Source organism: Schistocerca piceifrons, chromosome 4 (assembly GCF_021461385.2).
Source record: "Schistocerca piceifrons isolate TAMUIC-IGC-003096 chromosome 4, iqSchPice1.1, whole genome shotgun sequence".
Lineage (NCBI taxonomy): Eukaryota > Metazoa > Arthropoda > Insecta > Orthoptera > Acrididae > Schistocerca > Schistocerca piceifrons.
In genome coordinates, this window is record NC_060141.1 from 33,772,742 (window position 1) to 33,786,944 (window position 14,203).

At 40.4% G+C, this 14,203-nt stretch overlaps 1 protein-coding gene across 1 annotated transcript in view; it reads right to left on the reverse strand.

Moving 5' to 3' along the window:
- LOC124794644 (autophagy-related protein 2 homolog A) overlaps positions 1-14,203 on the reverse strand; it is a 496,478-nt gene that overhangs the window by 211,511 nt on the left and 270,764 nt on the right. Inside the window, exon 22 of the mRNA XM_047258162.1 lies at positions 4,426-4,610. Coding sequence (XP_047114118.1) covers positions 4,426-4,610 — 185 coding nt within the window. The remainder of the gene's footprint in view (positions 1-4,425; positions 4,611-14,203) is intronic.

The following is a 14,203-nucleotide window of genomic DNA, read 5'->3' on the forward strand; positions in this document are numbered from 1 at the left end:
TCATTGGAGGTGAGGGTATCATCTGGAGTGCCCCATGGAGTGTGGTAGGTCCGCTGTTGTTTTCTACCTACATAAGTGATCTTTTGGATAGGGTGGATAACAATGTGCGGCTGTTTGCTGATGATGCTGTGGTGTACGGGAAGGTGTCTTCATTGAGTGACTGTAGGAGGATACAAGATGACTTGGATTTGTGATTGGTGTAAAGAATGGCAGCTAACTCTAAATATAGATAAATGTAAATTAATGCAGATGAATAGGAAAAAGAATCCCGTAATGTTTGAACACTCCATTAGTAGTGTAGCACTTGACACAGCCACGTCGATTAAATGTTTGGGCATAAGATTGCAGAGCGATATGAAGTGGGACAAGCATGTAATGGCAGTTGTGGGGAATGCAGATAGTTGTCTTCGGTTCATTGGTAGAATTTTGGGAATTTTGGTTCACCTGTAAAGGGGGCCACTTATAAAACACTAATACGACCTATTCTTGAGTACTGCTTGAGCCTATGGGATCCCTATCAGGTCGGATTGAGGGAGGACATAGAAGAAATTCAGAGGTGGGCTGCTAGATTTGTTACTGGTAGGTTTGATCATCACGCGAGTGTTACGGAAATGCTTCAGGAACTCGGGTGGGAGTCTCTAGAGGAAAGGAGGCGATCTTTTCGTGAATCGCTACTGAGGAAATTTAAACAACCAGCATTTGAGGCTGACTGCAGTACAATTTTACTGCCGCCAACTTATATTTCACGGAAAGACCAAAAAGATAAGATAAGAGAGATTAGGGCTCGTACAGAGGCATTTAGGCAGTCATTTTTCCCTTATTCTGTTTGGGAGTGGAACAGAGAGAGAAGATGTTAGTTGTGGTACGAGGTACCCTCCGCCATACACCGTATGGTGGATTGCGGAGTATGTACGTAGATGTAGATGTTGACGTTTCTGCTGAAATCTTCTTGAGGTTCCATCTGGATGGCTGTAATGAAATTCCACAACATTCTGGAAAGTGTTCTCTCTCAACATCTATTGGCAAGATTATTTGGGGATGCTATACATACAGCTGAGCAGCTGCTGCCTCTTTATCACCCCATCCATCAAGCACAGGGATCAGTGAGTGGTGGGGAGGCGATGGGAGGCGGTCCGCCATTCAATTCTTGGCACAATTGGTTCTTCGTGGAATAACAAAGCATCAAGTTCTAGGTGTGGTCTTGGCATATAGCTGCAAGTGCTGTGTTCCATGTCTAACTTAGCTGTTGATGAGACTGTCACGGAACCTTATCTCAATTGCTAATGCTCTCCCAGCATCATAAGACATGCAGTCAACAGAAAGAAGACCCACACAGATCTGTACCTTCAAGCAAAGAGCTGTCATCAGCCAGCACAACGGTACATTGTTCTAACAACTCTAGTTCAAATGGCATATGCCATTTGTGACAGTGTGATCTCTCAGGTTTTGTTGGCAAGACTGATTAATGTTGTGCTTCCAGTTGTTGTTTCTCACTCAGCAGAATACCCGGAAACACACCATTAAACTTAAACATGTGTTTTACCAGAATTGATAGTCAGATGCAGGTTAGACGTGCACTGAAGAAAACGATTGTTACAGCCACCAGCACAGAAGAGGTGGAGAAAGGGAAAGAGAAACTCTGCTTTATTCCCTATATATTGGACCTTCTTCAGATAAAATTGTGAGAAAACTTGAAAAATAACATCAAAAGCCATGTTTTGAGCACCATAAAAAATGAAAGATATGCTTGGTTCAGTAAAGAACAAACTGCAATTGCGAATCCTGATATATATAGCATCACGTGTGAATGTTGCCTCCAGTACGTTGGGCAAACACAGCACTGCATTTTGCAAAATTACATGGAGCAGATTAGAGTGTATGTCTGGGGGGTAAAGATATATCAGCATTGGCACAACACAGCCACACATTCAAATTTTAGAAAACAAAACTGTTGTGCCAATTCTGTGGCTTTTGGGAGAGCATTATTAAAGAACCAATTGAGATAATGCTCCAGCAGAATCTCGTCAACAGGGATGAGAGCCACCAGCTAAGTTTGGCACAGACTTGGTCTAACAGCTATATGGTGAAACCCCACAAAGCAGCTGAAGCTTTGCAAGTGCAGGAAGGACTGAATGTGCCAACAATCGAACAGCAGTCCATCCCCATTGCAGGTCATTGACATCCACGTGAGGGGGAATGGTTGGCGGGGTGGGGTATGGCTGCCGCTCAGGTATATATTATTACATACTGCCCAATCACAAACATTCTTGACAGTATAAATGATGGGACAATTTTAGCCAGCATATGTTGATAGTTTTATTGCTTTACTACACCATGCATTGTAAATTACATCACTGGCCAGTTTCAGCCTTAGGCCATTATCAAATGTATGACTTGCTATGTGTGTGTCACATTTAAAACCTAATATGAAACAAAATTTTTAAATGTGAATCACACACACCAAAATTGATAATGGCATATGGCCGAAACTGGACAGTATTGTAATTTACAAGCATGGTGCTTTAAAGGAATAAAACTGACAGCCTACAGTGGTTAAAATGGTTCCATCATTACACAATACAATGCTTGAGGAATACTGAGTCACAATTTTGTTGGCTTCAAAATATACCTGATCTGGAGGTCATTACGAAAAGAGAAGAGAGATTGGACCATGTACTGTGGCATGTAGACAGCCATTGCTCCTCCTTGCTAAACAAGCAACTGGCATAGGATACAAAACTACCAATATTTGTACAAAATACCCTCCCTTATACATTGTGCAGGGGCTTGCAGAACATATACATAGCTGTGTGTTGATGCCATTAGCAGTAAAAATGTATGAAGATGTCTTTTACTGGTGATAAACAATTCACAAGGAGACAATTATGAATACAAATGCAGCGATCATCTTAAAAGTTGAGCTGAACGCCACTGGGCTGTGCTAGGCACGGTTACATGTTTGGTATTATGCCACTCCCCACATCCAATGTGAGGTCCTGTTCGTACAAACAGCTATTTTTTAACACTGAAGATCAAACACCAATCTTCTAGATTACTAATCCAACACTTACCAAATTACACATCTATCAAAATGCTGACAATTCTGGAAAAGATCTTCAGCTTCTTAAAGTAACTAAGAAATTTGTAGCACCATGTAATTCAAATGATAAAATGGTAATGTTAACAGAATCTTCCATTGGTTCTTGGTAGAACAACATTATAAAAAATATATAAATATAACATTATATATATAAATATAACATTATAATAAATATTGTAGAACAAAAGCAAACTGGTGCTTTTCATTTATTCTAAAATGGTAACATGTTCAGAGTTGTCTTGAAGAATAGCTTTTGAGATTTCAAAGATACATACCCAGTGGGTGATTACTAAAATGGTTAAAAGGTATGTCTTATGTGAAGCTACATCTTACGATCAATATGGCAGTCACCTCCCATGAGATCATTGTTTCATGTCGATCATGAGGCAAACCCTCTCATAAAATAATTCCTTCTCTAATGTTATTCCAGTTAGCTAAACATTTCAGTTATTTTGATATGAGTACAAAATACAAAAGTTTAATCTTCCTTTATTCTAATATGGCCTGCCCAACATACCTGTTTCAATACACAGATCCCCTATAAATTATCAGTAAAATTTTCTCAGCCCTTAGCGATCACAATAATATTTTATGCAGTCAAATTTCTATTTTTGTCTTAGTGATACCTCATCACGGTGTATCCTGTTCATAATGCAAGAAAAGCATTCATTTCCATATTCATTGATAACAATCTGCAGAATCTATTAACCACATCCCCTGGCAAGGCTGATGTTATTTCCTGATATTCACCTTTTATAGGAAGCTACTCACTATAACAATGTTATGTTCTTCTTAATTATCCTTTCAATGCATCCTTTTTCCAAAATTGAATGATTGCGCTCCCTCTTCATCCCTCTATGGCACATACTTTGAATTGACTTATTCCCATCGGCAAATCTTCTTCAGTGCTTTAGCTAGTCTATACCTTCACTGTACGGAACACTTCTTTAAATGAAAATGGCACCTGGTGAGACAACTTTTAAACACATGCAAAAGACTATTCAACTCTCCATCTTGTCATGACTGTAAATCAGAGAGTAATGACACACACATGCATGCAGCAGCTGCTCAGAACATGAACTATCTTCCAGCAGAGGCAGGCACTTCAAAATCAGATGAGACAACTACATCTAGGTCTGCACTTCTAGAACTCTGTACATAGCATCCAGTAGTCAAGCTGTTGCTTCATTCATGATTTGTACAGAGTTCCAATTTCTGTTGATCTCTTCCCAGTTGTCACTTTTTTCTTTTCCCTTATCCCCCCTTTCAGCGTTCGTGTCAAACTGGAAACATTACTGTCATGAAATAAGTTTTAACAAGTTCACCTTAAGATTGAGAATGCTGTCATCAAGCTGTATCTTGATGGCCATTGTAAGCATGTCTCCTCCTGCAGCAGAATGGTTCACTAGTGCTTCTCCTTCAGACTTGTATATTGTTAGATCTAGATGGCTTGGAGGTGGTGATCCGTACATTCTGAGAGGTGGTGCAATTGTAGGTGTCCGTACTAAACCTGTGGAACATGCGAGTTTAACCTAGATCTTATACATTCCTGAAGACTGAAAATAAAGGCACAAAATATAAGATGTCACAATTTCTTAAAATAAACATTCTTTGCAAACAAAGTTGACAAACAAAATTTATCTGTAACACTCTGAGTGAATTTAGGAAATAGATTTATTGTTGATTTAGGTCAAGAGCTACAGGATACTGCTACAAACAATAAATAAGTTAATTGTTAAATTCTAATGGCACAGCAAGCATCAAAATCAAAAGACTAAAAATAAATTAAGCTTCAGAGAAGGTCTCACAAGTGATGGACAAGATCACCACACAGTTTGAATAACCAGGACAAAAACACTTACTAACAAAGTAGATCATTCAATAGAATTGTATAACAGTTTGTTAGCAAAGTACAGTAGTTTTCAATCACACTTATAAAAATTTGAAAAATCTTGCCCAGAAAATATAAACAGTGAACTTACATGCCTGCAAAACTTATGTGTACATTATAAAGTTGACGTACTGGTGCTTCTTATAGTAATAGATAAAACTCATGTATTAAAAGCTTGAGTGGTGCATACATTTGAATTGCCACAAGGAGGTATGCTACAGCCAAGAACCAGATTTAACCATCTGTAGTGTGTTATCCTCACACCCAGTCATTCCCCATTCCACTGATGATAGAGTTTCTACGTGAATATCCAGTTTACAGAGTGCACGGACATGGGAGGGGAAGGGGCGTACAATGTCACGGAGTCTACTATAAGCATCCATAGCAGAGGCTCCTCCTAATTTCCTACTCTGAATTCTGCACCCAATGATGATGATGACAATAATGATAATGACTGTCAGATTTGAGTGCACAACATTATGGGTATCAAACTGAATAACTCTCACTCTACTATTACCTAAAATGCTAGTCGCATACTCATTTAGATCGAGAACACCCTTCTGTCAGTATACAAAATACAATCAATTAAAACATGTTTCACTGACAAAAGTATATAACAAGCAAACTAATAGGTGGGCAACTGCATCAAACATTCATGGAGTGAGGGCAGTATGTGAAAATGTAAGAAGATGTAAATATCTTTTTTGTGGTTACTTGGAGGTACTCCATGGTCATGTTAGGGAATGCATATATCAGAGCTTATTGACACTCACATAAAAATTTTGTTTTCCTACTAGCATACTAATTTTTAGTTCATCAGCATGGTAAAGGGTGCAGCGGAACAGTACACTGTGCTAATGTCAGGTACCCACAATCCTCCCTTGCCACTCTAACAGCCATTTCATTCACCTGGATTTTCACCTTTCTTGGTATAAACTTAATTCCACTACCTTTCCTTGCTGCTATAACTGGCAAAGGGTATTCTTCATATTGTGGGCAGCTTTGTCTACTGGGTAGAACTGCTGGATGGTACAAACAGCAAATTGGAAATTGGTGTATATGTGGAATTTCTTGCTTCAGTCATGTCTCATTTGCTCCAATACCTTCAAGATTTCATATCATCTAGTGTTGAAACAGTGAATTAATTTGAAAGATGAACCCTGAAGACACTTTTAGGGAAAGCCACTGGACAGCCACACTAGCCTTTGTCCAGACCCATATGGGGTATCATGGATAGTGTCAGAACTTTATACAGGAAAGGGGACCGGGCCAGAGAGGGGGATTCTAAAACAGCCGTTTTTTTCATAACTGATTCAGTGAGTCTGAAGAAGTGTCATGCCCCAAGAACTAAATTTTATATGGAACAAACAAAACTTACTTCTTCTCTAAAAAGCAATAATTGTCAACTCAATACTCCTTTGAAGGTAGATTATTTGGATACCAAAGAGGTAAGCATACATAATTTCAGTATGCAATATAAATCTTTTATATTATTATTATTATTATTATTATTATATACAGGTTTCATAGAAGTTAGCAAATAAAGTAAAAAATATTCACAAAAGTTATTCTTTGCTGCATATAAACAAGAATAATTAGCAAAAAAATACAATTGATGTGTAGTCTCGGGCTCTCCCAGTGAATCAGGTGTTTGTATTGTTGTTGAGTTTCCAGACAGGTGCAGCATTGCTTGCTATCATATTCATGTGATACCTGAAGAATGAGCATCTTTGCTACATTCCTCCTTTATGTTATTACTACCCCACCCCTTTCTCCACTACTGGCCGCACCACCATGCTGGGTTGAGTGGCAGGGGACACCACCACTTGGAGCTGGGTGAGAACTATGGTTCCTCAGTACTCCTGTGACCTGTGTTGTGCGTGGAAGTCACTCTTGGCTGATGCTGTGATTTTAGGTGGCTGACTACTGAGTCCCAATCTTTTCTGAGACTCAACCCAGTGTCTCTCTTGATCAACCTGTCAGGCACTTGTATTTTAACTGCCTCCTTCAAAAAACAGTCTCAAAATGACAAGATCTACCTTAGCACTTCTATTTTTCCATACTTCATGGAGTCCCCTGTAGCCATGCAGTGTTCTGCAACCACAGATTTTGTCGGCTGCTTGAGTTCGGTGTGTCTTCTGTGTTCCTTCTGTCTTTCTTCAATTGTTCCTTGGGTCTTTCTTCCCTAACTCACACTTTACTGCACATACATAGAATAGGGTAAACACCCCATTTACAGTGCCCCAAATAATCTTTCACTGTACGTAACACAGTACACGTTTTCAAAGGTGGACAGAAAACACATTTGGTGTTACGTCAAGTCAGGATTCTGCAGATTTTGTTCGATACTTTGCCAGCATTCAGCAGATATGCCATTGCCTTTTCCTCCTCGTCGCTTTGTGACTAATGGGTTTGTACTTTCTCCCTGGAAACACTTCGGATTTCTCTCTCATCATATCTGTTCTTCTTGAAAAAAGGTGACTAAGGTGGTTAAGGTCACTTGGTACGCTTTCTTCATCCAACATTGCATGGGCCCTGTGTTGCAGTACACATATCACACCCTCATGTTCTGAAGAATGATGGTAGCTGACAGTGAGGAGATACAAATCAGTGTGACTGGGTTTCCTGTACACACTGTGTCCTATAGTGCCATTCATTCTGTGCTTGACTAAGACGCCCAGGAGTTCACCATTCTCTTTGACCTCCATGATGAATTTGATACTAGGGTGCAGAAAGTTCAGATGTTGGAGGAACTACTGAAGTCTTCCACTCTCATGTGGCCACATGACAAATGTTTCATCAACATATGTGAAAAAGCATGTAGCTTCAGTGCAGCAGTTTCCAGAGCTCTCTCTTTTAGGTTCTCCATAAACAAGTTTGCCACAATTGGTGACAAAGGACACACCATGGTGACACCATCAGTTTGTTCATAACAGTCACCAGTGAAGATAAAGTTTGTTGATGTGATGACAAATTCAAAGAGATTAGTCATGGTTGGGTCGAACTTCTCCCTGATCAACTTCAAGGAATCAGCAAGCTGTATGTATGAAACCAGGGACCTAGAAATGATGGAGAGGCTTCGTCCTACCGTAGCCCTCAGTGGTTCACAACCACACAGCAAGCCACAGCAGTCCACCCACACCACCGCCACCCCACACCAAACCCAGGGTTATTGCGCGGTTTGGCTCCCAGTGGAACCCCCCCCCCCCCCTCTCGGGGGGGGGGGACAGGTATGAGCTGCATTCTGGTGAAGAGGGATACCACATCATCAACGCTCACCACACCAGGTCCTGGTCATGGAGGCATAGCTCTTGCACCTGTTGAATGAAATGTACAGGGTTCCTGATGTGATACTGACATTTATTGGCATAGGGGCCTAATACAGGCATTAGGTGTATGGCCAGCAGGTACACTGGTGTGCCTATGTTAGTTACAATAGGACTTACAGGAACATCCCATTTGTGAACCTTTGGTAAGCCATAGAAACTTGGTGGTGCAGAAGTTCAATAGTCTTCTTCTTCCCCACTCTGTTGGTCGGATCTCCCTTCAATTTTTTGGATTCTGGATCCTCGAGTAGTTCATACATTTTGTGACTATACACTGACAGTGGTAGTAGTACACTGGATTTCCTTTGTCTGCAGATAGAATGACTATTTCAGGATCGGTCCATAGTTCTCAAATGGCAGCTCTTTTGTGATATTCATCTTTAGTAAGATGGCTCTAGGGAGTGCACTGCACGTTTTCCAAGGTATCTCTTCCACATCGTCGCTTAGGAGGGTGGAACATCTGGCAGCAAGAGAACAACAGCTGCACGACGAGCAACAATGACAAACCATATTCAACCACATAGGGAAAGAGATCGATGAAGCAGCAGAATTAGTTTTGGAAAAGGGATTCAACTTCACACCAGCACTGACTGCTAGGGCTGTTGCAGATTTTACCACTGGTATAGAATAAGTGTTTTCCACCCTCCCTACAGAATCTGCAGTATTTTGTAACTTTGACCGCAAGCTGCTGCACAACCAAGGCTCTACAGCTTACCAAAGGTGCACAAATGGAACGTTCCTCTACTCCCTATTGTAAGCAACATAGGCACCCCAACATATCAGATACCATACACCTATCGGCAGTATTAAGCCCCTAACTCAGTAAATATCAGCACCACATCAGGAACTCTGTACATTTCACTCAACAGATGCAAGATGTACACCTCCGTGACCAAAACCCTGTGGTGAGCTTTGACATGGTATCCTTCTCCACCAGAGTGCTGCTTGCTGATTTCCTGAAGTTGATCAAGGAGAAATTCAAATCGACGATGACTAATCTCTTTGAATTTATCCTCACATCAACATTTTTTCTCTTCACTGGTGATTGTTACAAACAAATGAATGGCATCACTATGGAGTGCCCTTTGTAACCAGTTGTGGCACACTTGTTTTTGGAGGACTTTGAAAAGAAACTCTGGAAACAGATGCACTGAAGCCTACATATTTTTTCACATATGTTGATAAAACATTTGTGGCGTTGTCACATGGGAGTGAAAGACTTCAGGAGCTCCTCCAACATCTGAACTCTCTGCACCCCCGTATTAAATTCACCATGGAGGTGGAAGAGAATGGTCAACTCACCTTATGTATGTTTTAGTCCAGTGCAGAATGAACAGCACTATAGAACACAGCATGTACAGGAAAGCCAATTCCACTGATTTGTATTTCCATGCTGTGACCTACCATCACCCTTCACAGTGTGAGGGTGTGCCATGTACCCTGCAACACAGGATCTGCGTAATATCGACGAAGAAAGCCTACCAAGGGAGCTTAATCGCCTTAAGCACCTTTCTCAAGAAGAACAGATATGATGAGAGACAAATATGATGTGCTTTCACGCATAAAGTACAAGCTCAGCAGGAGGAAAAGATAAGAGGCAAAGGCAATGGCGCATCTGCCGTACACTGGAAAAAATCTAACAAAAATCGGCAGAATCCTGATGTGACATAATACTAAATACATTTTCAGTCGACTTCCAAACATGTGTGCTCTATTACATGTGGTGGAAGATGACTTGGGGCTACATAAACCAGGTGTTTACCGTATTCCATGTAAATGTGGTAAGACGTATATCAGGGAGATTGTATGGACAATCAAACAAAGACACATGGAACACAGGAGATACACCAAACTCAAGCAACCAACAAAATCTACAGTTGCAAAGCACTGCATGGCTCCAAGGGACTCCATGATGCATGAAGAAACAAAAGTGCTAAGGCAAACCTCATCATTTTGGGTCAGTGTTCTGAAGGAGGCAACCAAAATACAAGCGGCTGATAGGCTAATCCACAGAGACACTGAGTTCACTCTCAGCAAAGCCTGGGAAGGACCAGAGTTCATCCCCAATCATTCTACCCATCACAGTGTGTGGCCGACAGTGGAGGAAGGCGCGGGGGATGATAGGAGTTTATAGGAGGCGGGATGAAGCAAAGACACTCATTCTACAAGTATCACCTGAAGGTGATGGTAAGGTACACTGTCAAAATACTGTGTTACGAAAATGACTGCACCCAGCCTGACACCCAACAACAGTACACATGATTCTGCCATTCAAAATACTCTGTTTGCTTACAAAGCTTCACATCTGATCATAGTAATATGCTATTTCTTGCACTGTGTTCATATCTTTCCTAATGTCTACACACACCACTGAAGTGTCATCAAATATGTTTTGTATGCTGCATTTGTCTATTGTGTATCCTTGCCCAAAATTCAACTAGATGAAAGTGAGAAACCACCCAAATAAACCTGGAAATTGGCTTTCAAAATTGACTCTTAACAGCCTAAGACTAAACCAAGATTGTCTTCCCCGTATTGAGCACCCATGCCACGTGGGTTGCTGAATTCTTCACCTATGATAGCATGTTGTGCTGTTCTGCACCCCACAGACCCAGAGAAATTACAAACTTCTTTTTGATCCTGATATTTCACTCTTTTTTCCTTTTTGTTGACTACAAAACAGTTCCTCTTTACTATAGAGAATCCTTTAATTTTCCTATATGTGGCAGCATGTTTCTACAGCTTTGCATTTCTCCTCTAGCCAGTCATGATTTGTAGTTTTGCACTTTTAGCCACTCTCATTTTCCAGTTACCTGCATTCATTTAACTGCTTCTGTTGCTCGATTTTTAGATTAGGGTAAATATACTTTTAATTCCATAGATCCACTATGAGAAGATCCTCAAGGGTGTAGAACATGTCATGAAAACAAAACATAAAAAGTGTATGCTAACGTGTATTTTACAGATACTAATTGAAATGGTCTTGATAGATGTGGAATCAGAAAAATCGAAAATCTATTTTCATTTTAGAGGTAACACAAACTTTTCATAAACATGTAAATGTATGTATACTTGAATGCTTAATATAATTTTTATTTTGAGGAAAGGCTACAAGCAAACCAAGCAAAGAACGGAACAGGAAGAAGAAGACGAAGAAGAAGAAGGGGGAAGGGGAGAGGGGGAGAGAGAGGGGGAGGGAGGGGGGGGCGAGAGAGAGAGAGAGAGAGAGAGAGAGAGAGAGAGAGAGAGAGAGAGAGAGAGAGCAAATCATCAGCTTACTAAGTCATGGTTACCAGATGTTAACATGATCTACCTACATATGGTTAAAATGACTGCTAAAAGCAAACCAGGGGAAAGAGAGGTATGAGTTTTGGAGAACACTAGTAACTCAAGAAACAATACTGCCTTTATGACCTACCTTAGAAAACAGGTTGGAGAGAACAAAAAAATGGCTCTGAGCACCATGGGACTTAACATCTGAGGTCATCAGTCCCCTTGGAGAGAACAAAAACCCACCTTTCTAGTATGTGTAGATTTAAGAAAAGCTTTTGACAATTTTCACTGGAACACACTTTTTGAAATTTTGAACTTATCATTGGTAAAATCCAGGGAGAAAAGGCTATCTACAGCTAATACAGAAACAAGACTGCTGTTACAAGAGTCAAAGGACATGAGAGGGAAGAAGTGGCTTAGCAGGGAGCAGGGCCCAGTTAAGTCCCAAGTGGCACAAGATGGCTTGAGGGGTGCCAAGTTGAGAGATATCTACACAAGACATATCACAATTAGTAGCAGCCACATGGGACACTAAGCTGTGAGAGGCCCCAAAGTGCAAGATTTGTATATAGTGTATATCACAATTAGCAGTAAAAGTGTATGAGGGAACAAGGGGATAGGGAAGCACCACATGATAAGTCATTTGTGTGAAAAAAATGTTCTAAAACTTGCAGCATGTGAGACAGGGTTGCAGCCTATCCCTGTTGTTATACAATCTATACATAAATTTGAAAAAATAATTAAAGAATAGGAGGAAGAAATAGAAACATGAAGGTTTGTTGATGACAACATAATTTTGTCAGATACCCGGTGAGTGGAATGTATAAAGTCTCGAAAACAGGTCGTACAATGGACATCACCAAAAGTAAAATAAGGGATTGGAATGTAGTAGAATTAAATCAGGTGATGCTACAGTAATTACTTTAGAAATGAAACAATGAAAGTGGTAGGTGATTATTGTATCTGCTGACGAGCAGCGCTTACTTCAGGAGACCCACTCCAGCCTCTGGTAGTTGGAACTTGATCATGCAAAAAGAGTCATAATTTGAAATATCTGGGGGTAATCTTTAAAATCCAAGCCACAAACCAATCATACTCGAGTCTGAATATACTTTTAAATCACCCAGTCTCTCAAGAAATTTCAAACTTCAACTACACAAAACACTGACCCAACCCATAGGGCCGAATGGTTTCGAAACTCGGGAGTGTCTGGAAAAATGACTTAAATATTCTTCTAATTTTTTAAGCAAAAAGTCTTAAGAAAGATCTATGGTCTGGTACAAGATGCAGTCACTGGTAAGTGGAGGATTTGTCATAATTATGAGCTGACTAACTCTACAATAGACCAAACACTGTAGGCACTTTGCGAAGCAAGCAGCTATTATGCACAGGACATTTTGCTTGGGTGGATAAACACCAATGTCCTTTGAAATCCACAGATTTTACTTCCGGTGGAAGAAGACCACTAGGAAGACCACAGAAAAGGTGTAGAGAGAGAACTCATGGGAACTTGCTGCAGATTGACACAGAGGTGAAACAGAATCCAGTGGAAAGAGGAGTTTTGTAGATGATGAAGAAATAGATGAAATGTATGACGAGATAAAAGAAATTATTCAGGTAGTGAAGGGAGACGAAAATTTAATAGTGATGGGTGACTGGAATTCGTCAGTAGGAAAAGGGAGAGAAGGAAACATAGTAGGTGAATATGGATTGGGGGGAAGGAATGAAAGAGGAAGCCGCCTTGCAGAATTTTGCACAGAGCATAACTTAATCATAGCTAACACATGGTTCAAGAATCATAAAAGAAGGTTGTATACATGGAAGAACCCTGGAGATACTAAAAGGTATCAGATAGATTATATAATGGTAAGACAGAGATTTAGGAACCAGGTTTTAAACTGTAAGACATTTCTAGGGGCAGATGTGGATTCTGACCACAATCTATTGGTTATGAACTGCAGATTGAAACTGAAGAAACTGCAAAAAGGTGGGAATCTAAGGAGATGGGACCTGGATAAACTGAAAGAACCAGAGGTTGTAGAGAGTTTCAGGGAGAGCATAAGGGAACAATTGACAGGAATGGGGGAAAGAAATACAGTAGAAGAAGAATGGGTAGCTCTGAGAGATGAAGTAGTGAAGGCAGCAGACGATCAAGTAGGTAAAAAGGCGAGGGCTAATAGAAATCCTTGGCTAACAGAAGAAATATTGAATTTAATTGATGAAAGGAGAAAATATAAAAATGCAGTAAATGAAGCAGGCAAAAAGGAATACAAACGTCTCAAAAATGAGATCGACATGAAGTGCAAAATGGCTAAGCAGGGATGGTTAGAGGACAAATGTAAGGATGTAGAGGCTTGTCTCACTAGGGGTAAGATACTGCCTACAGGAAAATTAAAGAGACCTTTGGAGAAAAGAGAACTACTTGTATGAATATTAAGAGCTCAGATGGCAACCCAGTTCTAAGCAAAGAAAGGAAGGCAGAAAGGTGGAAGGAGTATATAGAGGGTCCACACAAGGGCGATGTACTTGAGGACAATATTATGGAAATGGAGGAGGATGTAGATGAAGATGAAATGGGAGATACAATACTGCGTGAAGAGTTTGACAGAGCAC